The 22,094-nt window shown below is 36.4% G+C and overlaps 4 protein-coding genes, 1 long non-coding RNA gene and 5 other non-coding genes across 10 annotated transcripts; 9 read left to right on the forward strand and 1 right to left on the reverse strand.

The window, feature by feature from the left end:
• Positions 1-1,069: 1,069 nt before the first annotated feature.
• Positions 1,070-2,037, reverse strand: dynlt1a (dynein light chain Tctex-type 1a). The gene is made up of 5 exons (XM_073827519.1): positions 1,910-2,037; positions 1,764-1,805; positions 1,492-1,615; positions 1,316-1,393; positions 1,070-1,206 (listed from the first exon to the last, which is right to left on the reverse strand). The coding sequence occupies exons 1-5, from the start codon at positions 1,934-1,936 to the stop codon at positions 1,136-1,138; spliced, it is 342 nt and encodes a 113-aa protein (XP_073683620.1). The 5' UTR covers positions 1,937-2,037; the 3' UTR covers positions 1,070-1,135.
• Positions 2,038-3,501: 1,464 nt separating this feature from the next.
• Positions 3,502-11,196, forward strand: LOC141295584 (CAAX prenyl protease 1 homolog). The gene is made up of 10 exons (XM_073826820.1): positions 3,502-3,851; positions 4,032-4,178; positions 5,395-5,481; positions 6,664-6,780; positions 6,864-7,016; positions 7,105-7,246; positions 7,871-8,049; positions 8,129-8,227; positions 8,537-8,680; positions 9,831-11,196. Exons 1-10 carry the CDS (start codon positions 3,744-3,746, stop codon positions 10,053-10,055), a joined length of 1,401 nt encoding a protein of 466 aa, XP_073682921.1. The 5' UTR covers positions 3,502-3,743; the 3' UTR covers positions 10,056-11,196.
• Positions 11,197-13,910: 2,714 nt separating this feature from the next.
• On the forward strand, positions 13,911-15,169 carry LOC141296062 (ATPase inhibitor B, mitochondrial). The gene is made up of 3 exons (XM_073827342.1): positions 13,911-14,036; positions 14,509-14,621; positions 14,804-15,169. Exons 1-3 carry the CDS (start codon positions 13,968-13,970, stop codon positions 14,943-14,945), a joined length of 324 nt encoding a protein of 107 aa, XP_073683443.1. The 5' UTR covers positions 13,911-13,967; the 3' UTR covers positions 14,946-15,169.
• A 902-nt stretch (positions 15,170-16,071) lies between these two features.
• Positions 16,072-18,526, forward strand: LOC141296329 (uncharacterized). The gene is made up of 5 exons (XR_012341229.1): positions 16,072-16,350; positions 16,566-16,695; positions 16,968-17,139; positions 17,319-17,488; positions 17,668-18,526. It is a non-coding gene; the product is annotated as an uncharacterized lncRNA (long non-coding RNA).
• LOC141296412 (small nucleolar RNA SNORD50) lies at positions 16,409-16,483 on the forward strand. Its single transcript, XR_012341258.1, has one exon. It is a non-coding gene; the product is annotated as a small nucleolar RNA SNORD50 (small nucleolar RNA).
• LOC141296404 (small nucleolar RNA Z195/SNORD33/SNORD32 family) lies at positions 16,739-16,818 on the forward strand. Its single transcript, XR_012341250.1, has one exon. It is a non-coding gene; the product is annotated as a small nucleolar RNA Z195/SNORD33/SNORD32 family (small nucleolar RNA).
• Positions 18,527-19,750: 1,224 nt separating the features above from the next.
• LOC141295679 (large ribosomal subunit protein uL13) lies at positions 19,751-22,062 on the forward strand. Its single transcript, XM_073826937.1, has 7 exons — positions 19,751-19,831; positions 20,516-20,588; positions 20,771-20,836; positions 20,949-21,050; positions 21,267-21,352; positions 21,486-21,545; positions 21,811-22,062. The coding sequence occupies exons 1-7, from the start codon at positions 19,811-19,813 to the stop codon at positions 22,018-22,020; spliced, it is 618 nt and encodes a 205-aa protein (XP_073683038.1). The 5' UTR covers positions 19,751-19,810; the 3' UTR covers positions 22,021-22,062.
• On the forward strand, positions 20,347-20,429 carry LOC141296410 (small nucleolar RNA Z195/SNORD33/SNORD32 family). The gene has a single exon (XR_012341255.1). It is a non-coding gene; the product is annotated as a small nucleolar RNA Z195/SNORD33/SNORD32 family (small nucleolar RNA).
• LOC141296414 (small nucleolar RNA SNORD50) lies at positions 21,109-21,183 on the forward strand. The gene has a single exon (XR_012341260.1). It is a non-coding gene; the product is annotated as a small nucleolar RNA SNORD50 (small nucleolar RNA).
• On the forward strand, positions 21,588-21,663 carry LOC141296408 (small nucleolar RNA Z195/SNORD33/SNORD32 family). Its single transcript, XR_012341253.1, has one exon. It is a non-coding gene; the product is annotated as a small nucleolar RNA Z195/SNORD33/SNORD32 family (small nucleolar RNA).
• Positions 22,063-22,094: the final 32 nt, after the last annotated feature.

Genomic DNA, 22,094 nt, shown 5'->3' on the forward strand with positions numbered 1-22,094 from the left:
GATAAAAATGCATTAAAAAAAATTTAACGCGTTATTTTTGTGTAATTAATTAATCTAAATTAACTCGTTAAAGTCCCGGCCCTAATAAATATATATATATTTATTTATTTATTTATTTATTTTTGCTATTTTATTAAAAAAAATTAGAGGTAAATCAATAACAATTACATTTTTAACAATACTTCAAGTGTAATTTATGAGATTTGTATTTATTGAATCCAATTTTTCTTTGTAAAAGGAAAAGGTTGATCATACTGATTTCAAAGTTAAGGATTCTTTAGTTTGAATATACATTGAACCAACAAATATAACATCTTAGTTGAGAATTCAGTATATTTTGTTTTTTACAAAACATCCCATGTTTCGCTAGTGACCATAATGCTTTAGTAGCGACCACATCACAAAAGTATTTTAACTTGCAAACTAAAACACTACTAAAACATACTAAAATACAAAAAAGCATAACTGTTCTAAAATGTTGTTTATTTCTCCCAAATATGAGGATTATGTGTTCCCTTTTGTCACTGACTGTTTCAGTAGTGCCAATTTATGGGGTAACAAAGATCTTGTCCATTGAAATTTCACCAAATGTTTTGGTTGTGACAATTTTAGATGCTTTTAAACCTAGCTCTAAGATGCTACTCAGCACATGGTTAGCTAGCACAGTTCTGAACAGTTGTACACGTATAAAAACTAAATATTATGAAATGACTCCCAAAAAGGAGTGGTGGAGTGGTCGTGATGTTCCTTAAAGTTACACACAGATTTTTCAGACTTTTGAACACATTTACCTCAAAATGATGGGACATATCTACTCAACCTGTAGCTATGAGAGAGATGGACATAGAAATATTTCTGATCATAAATTTAGGGGTGTATATAAAATCAGTCACAGCAAATGGACTAAAAAATACAGATAGTAGAAGGATCCTAGACCAAAGATTTGAATATTTAAATGTGCTTTTGGCTGTGGGGCAGCAGTTTGCACCAATTCTGTAGAATGGCTCATGTACATTAAGAAAACACATGCAGAATTAGAATTGTAAATACATTTATTCAAGTTACACATTAAACAGGAACATCATTGCTTGTTTTTGACCTTTGAACAAGAGACAGGCCTACATGGTGACATTCTTCAAATGGCAAACCCAAAAACACTAACTATGCAGAATATGGTTTTATTCTCCCATCGAACCGTGCAGCTCCCTGTGGAAAAACAAAAGTCAATGCATTTGGATGCAATGGATTTGGTCTGCTTTGCTTCAAATTAGAAAGCAAATCTGAAATACTTGCCCAGTCTTACAATATGTCTTACCATCTGTACTGTTGTCCCAGAAACACGAGCTGGCAGTGTGCAAACCTGCCCCATTTTTTTGTAGTATGATGCATGTCACTGGGTGAACAAACAGAAAGGAGTGAATTTGAGGAAAAATGACCAGTACCATACATTTAAATAAGTATTATCAGAATTTAAATGGTCTGTTTCCATACCTATGTACTTGAAAGGTTTTCCTAATTTAGTTAGCTGGCTTAGACTTGACTCTACAATGCTTGACGTCAACTGGTTGATTTTACTGTGTTGGTATACGCTGTTTCCAATGGTGCTTTCAACAGTCTGTTTTTAAAGGACCCCATAATACTGGTTGTTATTGCAAAGTGTATAATATTGATCATTTACATTTCAAAGCATTTGCTCATAAAAGTAAAGTAATTAAATATAGTCGAAGACAGACTTCATGTCTGAGCTGATAGTAGATTCTTACTTCTTTGATAACTGTGGTAATCTCCTCCACAACAAATGTAGTCTGTGAATTATAAAAATAATTAAGGTAGCATTTATGCAGTATGTCTGAACAAAATAGAGTATTTCTGCTATCTACATTTATTATAATCTTTTTGTGTCAATTACCTCCTCAGCAGTTTGTTCCTCGTCCATGGTGTGATTTGATCCAGAGTGTTTTGTAGTTTCTATGGAGACAGTCCAGGGTCACTCCCTGGATAGTAATCACGGCCACAGACTCGCTGTTACCAAGATGCTGTTCTTCATTGTTTTGTCAGTTTGTGACTAACAAATCAGCAGCAATAACAGTTAATGTTTCTGTCCAGTATGCGGGAGCAAATTACACTACCAGTCAAAAGTTTTTGATTGCTTTTTAAAGAAGTCTTTAAAAAGAAATGTTCTAAATTTGATACAAAAATACAGAGAAAGCAGTAATATTGTGAAATATTTTTACTATTTAAAACAACTGCTTTCGATTTAAATATAATTTAAAATGTAATTTATCCCTGTGTTAAAGCTACATTTTCAGCATCATTATTCCAGTCTTTAGTGTCACATGATATTTCAAAAAAATCATTCTAATATGTTGATTTGCTCTTCAAGATTCAAACATATTTTATTAATATTATTATCAATATGTAAAACAGTGGAGTACTTTTTTCAGGATTCTTTGACAAATAGAAAGAACCAAAGATCAGCATTTATCTGAAATAAAAGGCTTTTGTAACATACACACTCAAAAGCTTGGAGTCAGGATTTTTTTTTTTTTTTTTTTTTTTTGGAAAGAAATGGAAGCAAGTATGCGTTAAATTGAGCAAAAGTGATGTTACAAAAGATTTCTATTCCAGATAAATGCTGTTCTTCTGAACTTTCTGTACATAAAAGAAACCTGTAAAAATTCTGCTCAGATGTTTTAAACATAATAATAATAATAAAAAAATTTTGAGCAGCAAATCAGAATATTAGAATGATTTCTGAAGGATCATGTGACTGGAGTAATGATGCAAAAATAGCTTTGAAATTACAGGAAAAAGTAAATTTTAAAATATATTCAATTAGAAAACTGTTATTTAAAATAGTGGAAAAAAAAATACATTTTACTTTTGTTTTTACTTTGAATAAAAAAAATTCAGGCTTGGTGAGAAACTGCACACTGCAAAAACTGGAAAATCTAGTTGGGAAATACATTTATTTACCATTCGTATATGAAGAGTTGCTTTCACCTGACCTTTTCTCTTTCACCATTTGTCTCCTTAATGTATGCTTGTGCTCATTCAGTTGCATAAAGGTAAAATATTCCATGCATAGGTGATATTTATCTTTTTTCTCCTCAACGGTCACCTCTCATTTAACGCATTAAAAATTAAAAAAGGTTCGTCCGTTTTGGTACTGTATAAGAAACCCAGGTGCATAAAGGTGCCCAAAGTTAAATAAACACTCTCATACGATTATATTTCGCAAGTGCCTGACTATTATTTTAGTCAGTGTATTTAACGTTAGCACTTACATTTGTTCGCGTCAATTTTACTATAGTAGTGGAATTATTTATCTAAACATAATATTTGATTAATTTGAGAGGTTTGTATAAATAAATCCATTTTGTGATTGTACACATTACCTCATAAACTACCGTACGATTAGAAATAACAACCGTTCAGGAACCCGTTTCGTACCGCTGTTGTGTCCGGTCGAACACATTTTCTAGTTACACCTTATTTCCCATGAATGGGAAAGGAAGTGTTAGAGCATGAGTTATCATTGTTTGTGCATCCCTGCATGTTTTTTTATTTCAATATATGGACTTAAAACACACTAATTCCCGTAAGATTCAAGTTTCGTATTGGGTCGGAATAGGTACGAAGATTATCTGTTGCCTTGAATGACCATCAGACATCTGAATTACTGGATATCCCGGAGCTAACGTTAATTAACGGTGCCAACAAATAACAACCAAGCCGTAATAATGCTGCAGGAAATTCTTTCATTACCAGTTGAAGACAAAATCTTTTACGCTGTGCTGGTCTTCTCATGGACGGTGTATATTTGGGAGGCCTACCTCGCATATAGACAGGTGAGCATATGTTTATTGTATATCTTCGTTGTGATTGCGGAAAGCATTTAAAGGCAGACACTTTATGCATTCATGATAATGTACTGTATATTAGAGCCTTGAGCAAATACTTTGTAATGTACGGAAATGATGAACTACTTTACACCCTGTGTAATCCAACATCGTTTTACCCTTTCACAGAGGAAGATCTACAGGACTACAATGCATGTGCCCACTGAGCTGGGCAAGATAATGGATTCAGAGACTTTTGAAAAGTCTCGCCTCTATCAGTTAGACAAGAGCAACTTTGGCTTCTGGTCTGGACTCTACTCTGAGGCAGAGGGCACGGTGAGATTCATGTCAATTTCAAAGATTTAAATTAAAACTGTATCATTAAAATGTGAGGTGAATTTTTTGTTCGTTTATAGTTTTTTGATTGATAGATATTGTTTTTTACCAAGTGTAATGTGGAGTTTTTTTTTTTCCTATTGTGCAGCGTTTAATGTTCAGATAACTTGACATCTGTAGGTTTCACTTGCAGGTTTCGTACAAGTCCTCTGGGTCCATCTTTTTCCATTAGGGGTTCAATCTTCAACTGGCTGGCAGGAGCCGCTACTGGCAGGTCATGTGACCTGTCAGTGGATTGTGGCAGCTGCCAGTCTGATTCTGTGGCGGGCTGGTAGCTGGCAGTCTCAATGGTTTTAGAACTGAGAGTGTAACACCTTCTTTGTCGCTCTGACTGCAAGGAAATACAGTATTTTATTGTTATGACCGTATTTTTATGACTTTGTTCTTTTGTATGATTGACCTTTTAGTTTTTTTTTTTTCCATAATTAAAGCAGTCAAATTAACGTGATCATGACTGGTTGTTTACTGACTCTTCCTTAAACGCAGCTTATTGACGCTTCCACTTTTAGCTCAGTCAATCAGCTGCGAGAGCGCTCCGAGGTAACGCGTTTTCTACCACTCTTGCTACAAGGAAATCTATTATTTCATGATCGTTAATATCTTCTTATGGGTCTAGTCTTTTAATTAATCCACATTTTAATGAGTTTTATTATGAATAAACTGTTTAAATGGCCGTGGTTTCAACTGGCAGCTTATTGACGCTTCCACTGGTAGCTCAGACGGCCGTAAGGAAGAGTCAGTAAACAAACAGTCATGATCACGTTAATTTGACTGCTTTAATTATGGAAAAAAAAAAACCTAAAAGGTCAATCATACAAAAGAACAAAGTCATAAAAATACGGTCATAACAATAAAATACTGTATTTCCTTGCAGTCAGAGCGACAGAGAAGGTGTTACACTCTCAGATCTAAAACCATTGAGACTGCCAGCTACCAGCCCGCCACTGGCAGGTCACCTGACCTGCCAGAATCAGACTGGCAGCTGCCACCAGCCACTGACAGGTCACATGACCTGCCAGTGGCGGCTCCTGTCAGCCAGTTGAAGATAGAACCCCCTCTCTCTTTTTAATGACTTTCATTCAAGATACATTCTTGTCCCCACCCCCCACCCACTTGCAGCTGTTAATTTGTTGCTTAATTTATTGCTGTTTTGTAGCTGATTTTGCTCCTGGGAGGAATCCCATTCCTTTGGAAAGCATCAGGGATTCTCACAGCTCGTTTTGGGTTTGGTCCAGAGTACGAGGTAGGTGTTTTCTCTGGAACCCTTTTTTTTTTTTTTTTTATTATCATTATGTGTGAATTTTGGCCAGCAAAATTTTTCCTGGTTACTATCCTAATTTTAACAGGTTATTTCTTTTGTTTTCAAATGTCATTTTACTAATGTCTGTCTACCTTTTTCTCCCCAGAAGAGTGGGCTTGGCCATTTATGGCTCTGGTTTCTGGTCTCATCTGCGTCCCGCTGTTTTTAGTTGTACAAAACCACTTGTTTTGCTGTGTTCAATTGCAAATTGGTGTGGCTTACCATATTATTTTAATGTATTATCTTAATTATAAACACATTAGTTTGTAGTGCAAACAATTTTACCGTTTACGTTGTTTTTCTTCTCATTATTTCCCTATAGTGGCTAATGAACCGGAAGTATCACCCATGAACTTACTTTCATGCTTAAGAATAAGGTGCTTTTGCTCATGTTTAACTTTAGCTGAATTAGACTGTGAAACTAAAGGTTGGAATATATCGCCCAACATTTGAACACATTTTAAGACATTATGCATGATACACTTGTCAACTTTCTAAATGGTGACAAAAATCTGGGCGTCACACACTAAACAACTAAGAGTCACACAATACCAGACTTTTAATGTCATTCTGAACACATTAGACACAGAAACATGTGACTTGTTGCTAGCAGATGCATAGCAAATGAAGACAATATGTGTTCTAAGACTGGCGCAAAATATAAAACATGTTTGATATTCTCCAACTGGATAGAATCATAGTCTCTGCCTGTCAAACAATATGCCATTAACTGTCTGTCCAAAATTTGCAGACTTGCTCTGATTTTTGGACAGTCCAATCATTATTAGTTAAAAAAAATTGTTAACTGTACAAACTATATACTGCAGATGTAAGAGTTTTATACTAGTATTATATCCACCTTTTTCCTCAACGCAGATGCAAGTAAAAATTTTTGCACTTCAAACCAGTGTGTTCACAATTAAGATAATACATTAAAATAATATGGTAAGACACATGAATTTGCAATATCAAGCAGCAAAATTAGCTGTTTGTACAGATAAAAATAGCTGGACGCTGATGACACCAGAAGTCAGACCCATAAAATGTACAAATTAAGTGGCCACTCTCACAGAAAAAAAAGGTGGATTCTGAACATAATGTTTAAAATGGTCTTCTTTTTTTCAGATCTCCCAGTCTTTGGTGTTCCTGATGTTGGCGACTCTCTTCAGTGCTTTCACTGGCCTTCCTTGGAGCCTCTACAACACTTTTGTTATTGAGGAGAAGCATGGATTCAATCAGCAGGTAGAAGTCTTGCTCATGTTTATCTTTCTTTGATAAGACAAACCAAATAAAGTGAAATGTACTGAAATGTCTCTTATTTATAGACACTGGGTTTCTTCCTGAAAGACGCTCTCAAGAAGTTTGCTGTGACTCAGTGTATTTTATTGCCAGTGACGTCATTGCTCCTCTACATCATCAAGATCGGTGGAGATTACTTCTTCATCTATGCCTGGCTCTTTACACTCATCGTCTCACTGGTCAGTTTTCCTAGCTTTTGCTGAATGTGTTGTTAGTCGAAAAAAAAGAAAAAGTGAGTTGAACTGTCCCTCCCATTTTGCTCTACAGATTCTGGTAACTATCTACGCAGACTACATTGCCCCTTTGTTTGATAAATTCACTCCGCTGCCAGATGGAGAGCTAAAGAGTGAGATTGAGAGCATGTCAAAGTCCATTTACTTTCCCCTCACCAAGGTCTATGTAGTGGAAGGTACAGCAATTCATAATCATCTTTTAATTTTTTTTTATATATATAGTATACAGTCAAACCCAAAATTATTCAGACACCAGATATAATTTTTGATATTTCTTTACTAGTGGGTGCTGGGCACTATAGTTCATTTACAGTATGTAAGTGAGGATAGCAAAGTAAAGTATACCCAAAAGCTCTTCATACAGTTGGCTATCAGTAAAATTGATAAACATTTGGGACCAAAGTTTTGATTTGGCACTTCAACCTGACCATGTTTTGTTACATACCTTTCTATCAAAGTTATCTGACATTATCAAGATGAATTTGTTCTGACAGTTTAAGTTTGAGTTCTTGTCGTATTTTATTACCATTTGCAAAACTATAGCGAATAAACTGTAATAATGTGAGAATTTTTGAAGGTGTCTGAATACATTTTGGTTCAACTGTAATTCAGTTGTGATTATCAAGATTAATTTGTTATGAGACAGTTTAACTTGAGTTTTTGTCATTTTACTACCTTTTTTTAAACTATAGCAAATAAACTGTGATAATGTGAGAAATTTTGAAGGTGTCTGAATACATGTTGGTTTGACTGTATTTATAATCTCCCTTCTCCTAATATATCTGTGCTCTCTTTTCTAGGTTCAAAGAGATCATCCCACAGTAATGCCTACTTCTATGGTTTCTTCAAAAACAAGCGCATTGTGCTGTTTGACACACTTTTGGAGGATTACTCCCCTTTAAATAAAGATGGAGAGAAAGAACCAGGAACGGGAGAGGAGAACGAAGCAGCAGCCAATGAGAGCAAGCCCAAACCAAAGGTCAGAGATTTAGAGCCAGATCATTAACAAATTAGATAATGCTGTTTTTGTTTTACTTTGTTTTTTACAATTTTTGTAGAAACAGGGATGCAGTAACCCTGAAGTTCTTGCAGTACTTGGACATGAACTTGGACACTGGAAACTAGGCCATACAGTCAAGAACATTGTCATCAGCCAGGTGAGTCGCTAGTGTCTGTGCAGCTTTGCTTTACAGCTTAAACTTCAGTGGTATTTTTAACAAAGAAAATACATTTTTGTCTTGTGGTAGTTCTCTACCCTGCCAGTTACTACATCAATAGTTTTTGTCACTGCACATTTCTGCTATGTATTTTTCTCCAGCTTTGAAGGTAAAACTAAAGCTGATGAAAACATAACTGAACGCTCAAAAATATCTTGTTTTAGTCAATTCCCTGCCATTTTAAAAGCACATGAACACATGACCATAATTTGAGAATGTTAATGGGGCTGTCTCCTTGTTTATTTTCAGATGAACTCCTTTCTGTGCTTCTTCCTTTTTGCTGTCCTGATTGTTCGAAAAGAGCTGTTCATGGCGTTTGGTTTTCATGACGCCCAACCAACTCTCATCGGGCTGATGATCATCTTTCAGTTTATCTTCTCACCTTACAATGAGGTAACACTTGCTTTTCTGTCCTTCCCTCTTTCTCTCTAAAAAATACATGAGGATTTGTTCACTTACTATGCACATTTTAACTTGTGTGTGAGCATTTTTGCTTAGAAATACATGCAGGACTTTACAGAACTTTACAGCAAAAGCGCTGTCGTATAGCCATACTAAACTTTAGGACATTAACATTTGAAGGATTAGTTCACTTCCAGAATAAGAATTGACTGATGATTTACTCACCCCCATGTCATCCAAGATGTTCATGCCTGCCTTAACATAACACAGACTATGATGTTATAATCAGGATCATTAATAGTTACGCCCCAACATTTGCATAGCCCTTTTGTGAAAAAACAAACTGAGGACAATAGAGAAAATGGCAGATCACGCAAATAAATGTTTTGTTCCAGGTTGTGCAGGGGATGTTAATTGCAGGGATGGGTTGGTGTCTGTACTCAGAAATGCACGTAAAACAAATAAGGCGATCTAATAAAATAAGGCGAGCCACTAAAAGGACAACGTTAGCTTCTTGCTAGTGGTAGCCTGTTACATTGCAGTACATAAGATTTCTCTTACCACATAAACCGAGTAAGGAGAGATGACTGTGCGGACGATGGCGAATGATTTGCAGATCCTGATCACTGCTAACTAAACTTTTCAAATGTGCTAAATACTGCCGCTGTAGTATAGTGTTACACAGAGTTACATTGTGCATTCAAAACGGCAGTTTCAATGCCCCGTATTTATATATTTATATATTAATAGCGGCTCGAGCTCCTTAATTAAATATATATTTTCCACCATGTGTTTCCTTCCTGCTGTGCGAGAGCTAAATGAGCCGCTCTGTGAAACAGCCAATTAGAGCAGAGCTCATCATTATTATTCATGAACCTTCCAAATAAGGTAATAAAAGACCGTTTCATTCTAGGGACAAATCCTAGGGTTCTAAATGGACTTTTAAAACCGTTTCTGGAGAATTTGTGCCCTTACCTAAGCCATATGGCTTCTATGTAGATATCAGAGAACAATTTAAAATATTGTATCAATGCATTCTATGACACCTTTAAAGAATCATTTATAAGGTTGGATATATAAAATGTAGTCCCCCTTTTCAATGTATCTGACCGTTTTTTGTTTTTTTCCCCCCCTACTTCAGTTGCTGTCGTTCTGTTTGACGGTGTTGAGCCGAAGGTTTGAGTTTCAGGCAGACGCATTTGCGCGCGGTATGGGCCGATCGTCTGAGCTGTACTCTGCTCTCATCAAGCTCAATAAGGACAACCTAGGCTTCCCTGTAGCAGATTGGCTCTTCTCTATGTGGCATTACTCCCATCCTCCCCTGCTAGAGCGACTCAGAGCCCTCACTGGACCCAAGCAAGACTGACGGCTTTGCAAGGGGGAGCCACGTTCACCACTCGCTCCCCCGAGAAAGGGTCTCCGCCGGCCTCTGTTGGCATTCTGATATCGATGCCTATTTCTCTCTCCTTCCCTTTCTTTTATTTCCATTCCTTTTCTTAAGTGTTTGACTTTTGCCATTTGTTTGTTATCGCTCTGGAAAGAAGTCTAAATTGTTTTCAGATGGCTGTAGACTACTCAAGATGTTAATGATTCGAGTCTGTGCTATCAGTATGCCTTTTGCAATTGTTCTTAATTTAATTTGTTTATACATTTTAACTGTGAATAGCCCCCTCTGGTTCTTTAGATCCATGCATTTCGACTTTAATTTTGTGTCATCCACTTGAACCGTGAGAGAGAGGAGGTTAAAAAATCTCAGAGGGGGGCCCTCAGCAATGTATGAAACCAAGAGATTCTTATATTTAATACAGAGTGCCAGCTGGTGTACTTTAAATAATGTCTGCCTGTTGAAACAGAAATGTGGATTGAAATGGATTAGATAACAGATGTTATGTGCTACCCAATGAGACTGCTATTCTGAACATGTGTGGCTCAGTTAGGCCAATTAAAATGTCTTTTCTCATTTTAGTTCTGTCAACCTTTTGAAATAATTTTGTCCTTTGTTTTACCAATTAAAGGCGTTTGAACAGTTGTGTAAATATATACATTTTTGTGAAATATGAGCAACATACAAGGGCCAGGTTGACTTGAAAAATATTTAATGGGATGTTAAAAATGTTTTATTTAGTTTTTTTTTCTCTGTGCCTGAGTGTGCAAGATGAGAATTTGTGTAGAAACATTTTCATCCCCAGTTCCTCAAAGAATTTAAACCCTTAATAGTATTAGATTATCAGTTATTCTGGTGGAAAGAACATTTATGAGGATTCTTGTGAGTTTTCACATTAAGAATGGTAAATTTGGCATGCAGTCTTGTCAAAATGTTCAACTCCTAAGGCTTTTACTGTGACTGAATCAACGCCCACCTGTTGAAAACTATTACAAATCTTTATAGAGAGTTATATGGCTGTATATTCAAATTAATTCCACAAGGAATATGTTTTGTGACATCTGGAATGTTTGGACTGGAAAGATCAACTTTTGCATCACTATGAATAAAATGGATCACAACAGCTTTGGTGCAAGCTTGTTTTATGTTTGCTTTTTTTTTTTTTTGCAGACTCTTTAAATGCTCTATTTACATCCTTGATGGGTACAAGATAAGTTTTCATTGTATTGTCAACAACGATATATTTGCTCTTCATTAATCTGCATAGATGGGCACACACAACTTTTTTGTTTTAAATTAAAAATATTTGTTGGGAAGCATGGTTTATTGTAGGTTATTAAGAACCTATCAAGATTCTATGCAAAATGTAATATTTGGGGGTTGATTACATTTGTACATTTATTTACTCCAAATCACTCAAGTTGTATTAATAAACTTACCGTGACCCTGGACCACAAAATTAGTAATAGGAAACATTTTTAAAATCAATTTATACATATAAGCTTTCCATTGATCTATGGTTTGTTAGGATAGGGCAATATTTGGCCTATATTTGAAGATATAAATATTTAAAAATATTGAGTATTTCGCCTTTAAAGTGGTCCAAATGAAGCTCTTAGCAATGCATATTACTAATCAAAAATTAAGTTTTGATATATTTACGGTAGGAAATTTATTTAAAAAAAAAACTTCATGGAACATGATCGTTACTTAATATCCTAATGCTTTTTGGCATACAATGTATTTTTGGCTTTTGCTATAAATATACCCGTGCTACTTAAGAAACTGGTATGGTCTATGGTCAGGTTAAATTGTTTAACGTTACGTAATTGACCATATGCACGGGTTACTTCCTTGTTTAGTCAAGCCAGCTAAGTCATTTCCGGTCAACTGTACTCTGCCGTAATATGAGCGTACTTTGTTCGTTTTCTCTACATAATCGATTCACAATCGAATAAAAGTGTTGTTTGTCTAAGAGGACCAAACGTCCATGTATACCGTTTCAAGAATGACAAATGCCAGTTTAAAAAAATTCGCGAGTAAATCGCGGTTAAATATGCGCGAGTCATTGCTATGATTGACAGTAATAACCGGACCAAACAGCTGACAAATGATGTCAAAAAAGAGCTTAAATGATTCAGACTAAATTCAGATAACAAAACTACAGCAGTAACAAGTTTGTGTTGGTTAAATATAGGCTATTTGATAGATTTTACAGTTCAAGATAAAACTTAAAATATGTTATTCAATTTAATAAAATATTTCAAATTCCTATCAATTCATAATTAACGTTAGTGCTTTTTTAATTATTATACCATAAATATTTAACGTATTTGTAGTGAACTATAGTATTTACATAATTCACCCTTATAGGCTGTTTGTGTGTGAGCTTAATGACTTTCTGCACTTGCTATACTATAAAAGTAAAAAGGTAAAAGTACTACAATTTATTATACTAGTATTTAATAAATCGAAAGCAAGACGTCTTGAAAAATATAGGGAGAGACAGCTGCATAATAAATAATCCTATGCTGCCATCTATTGGTTATATGGGGTAATTCCATATTATTTTAGCCAAAAAATAGACGTTGTTTTCTGTGAAGTCATTTTTTCCGATGCCCTTTTTATGAATGAAAAGTGAGTCCTTGAAGTACATTTTATTTTACAGCTGTAGAGTTAGAAAATAATAAAGGCTTTGAAATATTGCAAGATTTTAAAAATGTGTTCATGACTACGAAGGCAAGTTAGTGATTATCAAGAATACGATTAAGATGTCCTTGAAAGAGAAATATGATAGCTAGCTAACATTAGCCTAAACACGTTATGATAGTGTTTAGCTGTCAGCATTTAAATGTACAACTATGCAGATACGGTAAGTATGAGATTACCAGGCTCCGCATTTAAATTATATGTTGTTAAATAATATGAAACTGAATGTTCATGCCTCTAACATTGTTTATAATGTTGCAATTATAATTTTTCTCAGTTTCTGATAAGAACGAGGCACTAGATCAGTCTCAAGAGTGTCCACCTAATATTTAGCACATATAAAATGAGCTTCAACGGAAGTTTACGAGCTGGCTTATCTTTATGCGGAAGTTCTAAAGAACGCTCCGTGCATAAGGTCAATAGGCTTCATGCCCAACAGGCTTCCGTTTTCTGCTAAACAGGTCTCGTTGCTTCCGGTTCACGCGTTTTGCATATCCCTCTTTAAATATGAACATGATTTACTCAAGATTCATTCAAAGTAGACACTAAAAATGATCATAACCAATGTCCATCACATATGTGGATTGATATATAAAAGTTTTAAATTTTTATTCTTTTCACTAACATTTATATATAAATATCGAATGAAACGTCCACAATAAACAGCTGGCTTGTTTAACTGATTACCTTAAAAGTCCGTCGATATCGCCATTATTTATTACGGCTATTAACACGTTCTCCGACAAGCGGAAGCAATGAGACCTGTTTTCCGGGGTTGGTCATGTGACGTTCGGCATAAAGCCTATTGTTTGTTCATGGCAGCAGAATGTCTTGCAGGTGAAAAAACTGATTGCAACTGTAAGCTGTTGCAAAGCTACATAAGACATTGTGATAGTTTTGTTTGGGGTTGTCTACTGTCAGCTCATGTCATTGGTTATCGACTGTACCATTGTCAGTGCCTTTAAAATATCCTGTAAGCTCTCGGCTTGTTTAGTACAATATTTAAAACAATGGAATAAACTAACTTAAACTAAATTATCCTAGAATAACAGTGTATGTGAGTGAGTTTACACAGCGTTTACCTATTTTGTTGTAATGATGGTACATTCCTGTTTCGTGTCTACACTAGACAGGAGCGCGCATGCGGATGTCATGTCACTACATGCGTGAGTGCCTGAAGGGAGAATGGCGAGGTTAATAAACCGTAATATAAGGACTTTTTTGGCCACACAGATCAGGATGTCGTCCGACCAGGTAGATATGTATAATTATTTTGGTATTTAGCCTACTAAGGGAAAAAAAATTAAAGGAGTTTACCTATTCAACACGCAATGTACGCACTGCAAATCCGTCGCCATGTATTTCGTCACCTGTGTTTGTTTATTAAATACGTTTTGTGTTCTTTTAACGTACAACGTTGATTAAAAGTATCAACCGATTTTAACGCAATAACAGCTGGGGCGTTTTTAGGATGCCCTTGTGTTATGACCCCTTTGTTTACATTCAGGATATTTCTCCATTCTTTGAGCTTTCAACTGCAAACTCCCTACAGCACATAGTATATACTATATATATATATATATATATATATACACATATTAATATATATATATATATCAAAGAATGGCTTAATTTGTGTTTGTCAATCCGTGAAGCAGTTACTAATTTTAGGTAGAGTAATAAACTATCCTGTCTTGTGCAATCTGTGCCTCTTTTTCTGATAAAGCTAGGAGAACTGGGTAAAGGTGCTGGGAAAGGAGGCGGTGGCGGAGGTTCGGTGAGGGAGGCTGGAGGTGCATTCGGCAAGAAACAGGCAGCCGAGGAGGAGATGTACTTCAAGTGAGTGGTTTTGCTTCATCACATTATGAATTTCATCCCTAATACTAGATCTCTCCTGCTTATATGGTTGTTAGCAAAATCAGTCCTTCAGTATTTCATTCTGCTTCTGTGCATTTATAAAGCTCAGATAGTGTTGTATGCACTGTTTTACTTTGTCTTATTTACCTCTATGACCTTCACAGGAGAAAAGAGCAAGAACAATTGGCCGCTCTGAGAAGACATCACCAGGAAGAGATCGACCACCACAAAAAGGAAATAGAGAGATTACAACATGAAATCGGTCGCCATGAGGGCAAAATCAAAAAACTTAAACATGATGACTAAGACTGGCAAATCTAAAAATTACATTTGATAGACAAATGCCCGACACAAAATGTTTGAAGTGTGATTGAATAATTGTAGATGGTTTATTTTTATTAAGCATTTGTGATCTCTGCTCTTAATATAAAAGCATATTTTAACACAAATATGACTGGATCACTAAAATAACGTGTATTAAATCAGTGCAGTTTTTCCTCTTGACAATAAACATGAAATTGTGTCTCAGATATGAAAGTGTGTCTTAGTATCAATAACGAGTGTTTTTTTACAACGCATCATCATTCGGCCATATTGGTGGTACTGAGCGTAAACAATGCCAATGAACTGAATGAAATTTGCATATTTTGCTGATTATTGCTGCTGGAAATGGTCAATTACTGTCACAATTACTGGTAAGAACAAAACATTGTTCTTACCATTTCCGGTCAGGTAAGTGAAATCTTAATTAAAACTGCTTGTATGTATCTTTTCCACCTATAAACTTTAGTTTGTCAAACTATTGCACACTTTCCTGCTTGCTAAGTCCTTCTCTATATGATTTAGAAGCTTCCACACATTTTTTCTGTGGTTTAGGCAGCACATATTAGCAGAACAACATACTCTGTTGTACATTTACCATGCAATCCATGCTGTTGTTTACATTTGATTATCGCTAATATGGCCACATATCTGGGTTACTTACCAAATCGTGAGGTAAGTGCAAACCCTCTATGTGTTGAACAAAGCCAACAATTCACTTGAGCACCAATATCGGTTTGTAAATTAGAAGCTACCTTCTATTATTTAGAGCAAACTACCAAATGAAATCATTTTAAACCCTATTCCTGAAGGTCTCCTGCGACATATATTTTAGATATTCCTATTATCTGACAGACACATTTCAGGTATTTATGCTAATGAGCCAGTCAGGCTTAATCAATTGCAGGAATCCAAAATATGCAGTATTATTCGGCTTCATTTTTTCCTCGTAATAGCCCTTGTAGCTCATTTCAGCTCCAGCTGATGGCAGTAGAAATAAATAATAAGATTACAAACGCCCTCTGAAGAACAGCGAGTCAGTCACGTAATTTCCGATTACGCTAAAGCCCCGCCCATGCCTCGCTGTCTTTTAAGTCGAGCGATCCTGCGTGTCTTTCTTTTCCCACATCATGGCAGACCAGTTGCGTTCTAGCAGCACGATTTATATTACAATAGCTCGCTTGTTTTGGCGAGGGAATGTAGTATTTGAGGGCTATTGTGTAGGGAAAGTTGCCTGACGCTATTTGCGTTATGGTGTTACTCCGTTATACGCGGTATGATTCCTATTTTAGAGAGAAATGCGTGTTTACTCAGGCATGCTGCCTCGTTGGAAGTCACAGGCTTGTAGTGATCGTGGTTCTGTAAACCCGGACCTACTGGAGGACGAACGGTAAGAAGTGAGATTTTTTTCCCCCTCTCTGTTACGGACCCCACAGTGGCTGCACTTCAAACAATGATGAACACTTTATTCCGAACCTGAGTCCATTTTGATGATACCCAATTACGGATCTGACTGCTGAGTTTGAATGTCACTGAGATCGTCTGTGATCAGTTTCACCCTTTCAGTGAATGGGTAGATGATTGAATGTTGACTTTCTTAAACAGGTATGTTTCCACGTAAAGCCAAGAGGGGTCAGGCTGCTCTGGATCTGCATCTACGTTTGGTGTTTCACAGAGAAAGCCTATGGTTGTCCCAGCTGCTCTCAAGGTTGTGCGTCTGAAGCCCACACGCAGAGTGAGTCTTTTTGTGGAATTGTCTTCAATATATGAGTTTGCTTTTTGTCAGTGATGTTTTTTCCACACTAAGTATGAGTTTAACCACCATGAGTCCATTTCATGCACTCCCAGCTGAGACAAAAAGCAGATATGAGCTATTTCTTTTATCCTGACTATTAAGTCCAGAATGCATAAAATGCTATAGGTTTATGCATTTTAATTTAGTCTTTTGACTTGGAAATGCATGTTGTGCCCCATAGTGACCTTTTTCTGATCTCTTGTTCATTGTAGTTTGCCCTGCTTGGACATTTGGAACATTAAGTTGGCTGGAAGTACCAGGCCATCACTGCCCTTCTTGAGGAGAAGAGGAAGAAGGCCCAGCTGCTCTATGCAATGAAGAACATTGAGATCAAGCTGACCAAGCAGGCAGAGGGTATAAGATGACATCCCTCCTTATGGCAAGGTAGATTATTCTGGCTCTGCTTCTCATGTCACAGATAAATACTGTCGATGATGATTACTACTTGCCTTGTTTGACTATAAACTGGAAACAAACATTATCGAAAACTGAGACATCTTTGCTCCTTGAGTTAGAATTCGGTCTTTTTCTTGTGGTTTCTTATCTGCGTTTGTTCTTCACAGAAAAAGCGTATGGTCATCCCAGCTGCTCTCAAGATGGTGAGAGATGCTCAAGATGCTCTCTCTGGAGGAGAAGAGGAAGAAGGCCAAGCTGCTCTATGCAATGAAGAACATTGAGATCTAGCTGACCAAGCAGGCAGAGGGTATAAGATGACATCCCTCCTTATGGCAAGGTAGATTATTCTGGCTCTGCTTCTCATGTCACAGATAAATACTGTCGATGATGATTACAACTTGCCTTGTTTGACTATAAACTGGAAACAAACATTATCGAAAACTGAGACATCTTTGCTCCTTGAATTAGAATTCGGTCTTTTTCTTGTGGTTTCTTATCTGCGTTTGTTCTTCACAGAAAAAGCGTATGGTCATCCCAGCTGCTCTCAAGATGGTGAGAGATCCTCAAGATGCATTCTCTGGAGGAGAAGAGGAAGAAGGCCGAAAAAGCAGGCAGAAAAGAACGTTGAAAGAAAGATCACAAAATCTACTGAAGTTCTTAAAGTATAGTGTCCTTGTTTGAGCTGTTCCTGCAGCCAGTCAAAATGTGTTAATAGAAACTTGTCTTGAGTGGGTGGTTTTTGAATGATAAAATAAACTAATTTTATAAATCAACTTTGAATAAGTGTTTATACAGCGTTCATCCATTTTGCTATTAAAATGGTACATTCCTGTTTCTTTCTTTGACCAGGAAGTTGCATGTCGCTATCTTTAAGTATTTATTTTTTTTAGCCTACTAAGGGGTGGGGTGGGGGGGGGGGTTGTTTATTAAGTGTTATGTTCTTAATGTACAGTGTTTGTTAAAAGCATCAACCAGTTTTATGCAATAACAGAACTGGAGCAGTACAGCACATACTATGTAAATGGTCTATTCTACATAATTTGTCCAAACTGCTGTCCCACAACCAAAAAACACATTTAGAAAGTATTTCAAATCTTAGGTCTTTACTAAGATCCTTCTATTTCTATTATACCATAAAATTGTCACAGCCAAAACATGTCGTCATTGTTTCAGTAGTGACAAAAGGGAATACGTAATCCTTTATTTGGAGGAAATTATTTTAGTACAGCTGTGCAAATGTTTAGTGTTTTAGTATGCAAGTTTAAATTCTGTGACGTGGCCACTACCAAAACGTTACTGTCACTGCTAAAAATATGCAGTCACAACCAAAACATGGGATGTTTTATCAAAAATAAACTACTGAATTATCAACTAAGATGTTATGATTATGTTTGGTTCAATGTATATTCAAACCAATAAATCCTTAAGTTTGCAATCATGATCAACTTTTCGCCTTTTACAAAGAGAATTTGGATTCAAAATGCAACAAATCTCATAAATCACTTGAAATATTGTTAAAATTTTAGTTGTTAATGATTTACCTCTGGAAACTTAAAATAGAAAAGATAGGAAGATGCAAGCAAAATCTTAATAGTTCAATATAACCCTTTTTACTAAATTATATATTGTTTCCGTTGTGACCAAATTGAGGAGAGGACATATATTCCAAAGTTTTCTGAAAATACAATATGAGAATCAACTGCACAATTACTAGTAATGTGTACTTTAGATATACAATTTGCATATACACAAATTGTAGGAAAAGGCCTTTTTTAAAGAAGTTTCCAACTTTGACTTTGAACAAACTCTAGGGCTGTCAAATCGATTAATCACAATTAATTGCCTGCAAAATAAAAGTTGCATGTTAAGTGTTTTCCTCCTATAAAAAAGACTGAAAAAGAGAACACAAATTTTAGCAAGAGAATGCAAAAATATTTTTTAATATTTTTTTCATTTCACCCCGATTTTTTTCTTACACCAAGTCCCCTCAGGGGGTCCATAATAGACAAATGCCCCACACAGAGTGTTTCAAATGTAATTGAATAATTGTAGATGCTTTAGGCCTATTTTAATTAAGCATCTGTGATCGCTGCTCTTACTTATGAAAGGATATTATGACTGAAACACTTAAATAATATGTGTATTAAATCAATGCAGTTTCTCCTTAAAAATAAAATGAAAATGTTTCTAAACTATGAAAGCATATCTTGGTATCAATAATATGTTCGGAATTAATTTGAGCACCAATTCATCTGTAACTTAAGCTACTTCCAGTTAATCAGAGCAAATGGTACCAAATAAAAAAAATTTCAACCTTGTTCCTGAAGATCTCCTGCAACATAAATTTGAAATATTTGTATTATTTAACAAACTAATTATCGGGTATTCATGGTAATGAGCCAGTCAGGCTTAATCAGGTGCGCTAAATTACAAGAACATCCAAAATATGCAGTTTTTATTGGGTTTCATTTCCGTAATTTCTAGAACCATTGCAGCTCATCTGCGCTCCAGATGATGGCAGTAGAACTAAATAATCAGATTGCGAACGTCCTCCGAAGAACAGCGAGTCAGTTACGTCATTTCCCATGATGCGTAAAGCCCCGCCCATACCCCTGTCTTTTACGTGGGGCGGCCCCGCGTGTCTTTCTTTTCCCACATCATGGCGGACCGGTTCAATAAGGTGCGTTCTAGCGGCACGATTTACATTCAAATATGTCGCTTTATCGGGCGAGTGAATGTAGTATGTAAGGCCTAATATGTAGATAACGTTGTCTGACGCTGTTTGCGTTATTATGTCGCCCCGTTATACACGGTATATCTACTATTTTGGGGAGAGAAATGCGTGTCTAATCACGCATGCTGCCTTGCTGGAAGTCACAGGCCTGTAGTGATCGTTACACTCGTAGTTCTGTAAAAAAAAAACAGACTAGAGTGGCTGTCCATGCTCAGGTACTCTAAAAATTAACTCCTTATGTCCTCAAAACATGTAATTGATTAGTGGTGTATAAAATCGTTTAGGCCGACACGAATAGAAATGCGTGTCACTGCAGTGGGTCGAGTCATTAACTGTACACCGTTGTCTATTGCAAACATCACGTCTATCTGCATGGCACGAAATAACTACAAAATGTGTGGACATATTACTGATGTCGTGTGAATCTGATAGGTAACACATGGCTAACGTCAGATGTGCTTTTTGTCTGTGATGAGTTCGCAACCACAGTTCAGTATTCGAGTCTAACGACCATGAGAATACGTGCACCCCCATCTGAGACAAAAACTAACGCTTTAATGGAAGCATGTGAAATTGAGTCAACCCCGCACTAATATAAACAATCTATTTCATTTTAATTTAATTTCACAGGTTCTGATCATTGATGGCAGAGGCCATCTACTCGGTCGTCTTGCCGCTCTTGTGGCCAAGCAAGTGTTGCTGGGTAAGTTTATGCTTTTTAAAATGTTATTAATTGTTTAGTGTTCCTTTTTCTTTAAAAAAAAATTAGTTCACCTAAAATAAGTAACAGTTTGTAAGGTTGTCAGTCATGTGCATTAAATGTGTAGGTATCAACAGCTGTAAATGGCAAATTGATTTCTTTTATTGGTAATGTTCTGTTTACAGGCCACAAAATTGTGGTGGTGAGGTGTGAGGGTATCAACATCTCTGGAAACTTCTACCGCAACAAACGTAAGTTTGTTGACCATCTATAAGTATGTTGTGTTTTCAATACACTGACTATGAATGTGAAACTAGAAGATGTGCTAAATTGGATTTTTTTTTTTTTTGTGTGTTGGCACAGTGAAGTACTTGGCTTTCCTCCGCAAGAGGATGAACACCAACCCTTCCCGTGGACCGTATCACTTCAGAGCCCCCAGCAGAATCTTTTGGAGGACAGTAAGAGGTGCGAACCTTTTTTTGTTTTCTCTTCTCTAACAGACACATTGCAACGGCTGCACTTCAAACAATGATGAACACTTTATACCGAACCTGAGTCCAGTTTGATGATACCACATTACGGATCTGACTGCTGAGTTTGAACGTCACTGAAATTGTCTGTGATTAGGTTTACCATTTTAGTGGCTGAGTAGATGATTAAAATTGTTGACTTTGTTGACAGGTATGCTTCCACATAAAACCAAGAGGGGTCAGGCTGCTTTGGATAGGCTGAAGGTGTTTGATGGCATCCCTCCTCCTTATGACAAGGTGAATTATTCTGCTTCTCATTTCACAGATAAAAACTGTCAATGATTACTTGCCTTGTTTGGCTATCAACTGAGAAACACTATCCAAAACTGAGATTTGTGGTTTCTCATCTGCATTTGTTTTTGTTTAACAGAGAAAGCGTATGGTTGTCCCAGCTGCTCTCAAGATTGTGCGTCTGAAGCCCACACGCAGAGTGAGTCTATTTGTGGAGTTGTTTAATAAGTGAAACTTGCTTTTTGTCGGTGATGTTTTTCCACACTTATGAGTTTAACGACCATGAGACCATCTCATGCACTCCCAGCTGAGACAAAAAGCAGCAGATATGAACTCTTCCTTTTGCACTTTGAAGTCCAGAATGCTTAAAATGCTATAGATTTTGCATTTTAATTCTGGTTTTTGCTTTAAAAACAATGTTGTGCCCCCATAATGACCTTTCTCTGATCTCTCGTTCATTGTAGTTTGCCGTGCTTGGACGTTTGGCCCATGAAGTTGGCTGGAAGTACCAGGCCATCACCGCCACTCTGGAGGAGAAGAGGAAGGAGAAGGCCAAGCTGCGCTACAAAAAGAAGAAAGTTGACATCAAGCTGACCAAGCAGGCAGAAAAGAACGTTGAAAGCAAGATCGCTAAATTTACTGATGTTCTTAAACAGTATGGTGTCCTTGTTTGAGCTGTTCCTGCGGATGGTCAAAATAAATGTTTATAGAAACTATTTTTGAGTGGGTTGTTTCTTTGGATTAAGAA

This window comes from Garra rufa, chromosome 21 (genome assembly GCF_049309525.1).
Source record: "Garra rufa chromosome 21, GarRuf1.0, whole genome shotgun sequence".
NCBI lineage: Eukaryota > Metazoa > Chordata > Actinopteri > Cypriniformes > Cyprinidae > Garra > Garra rufa.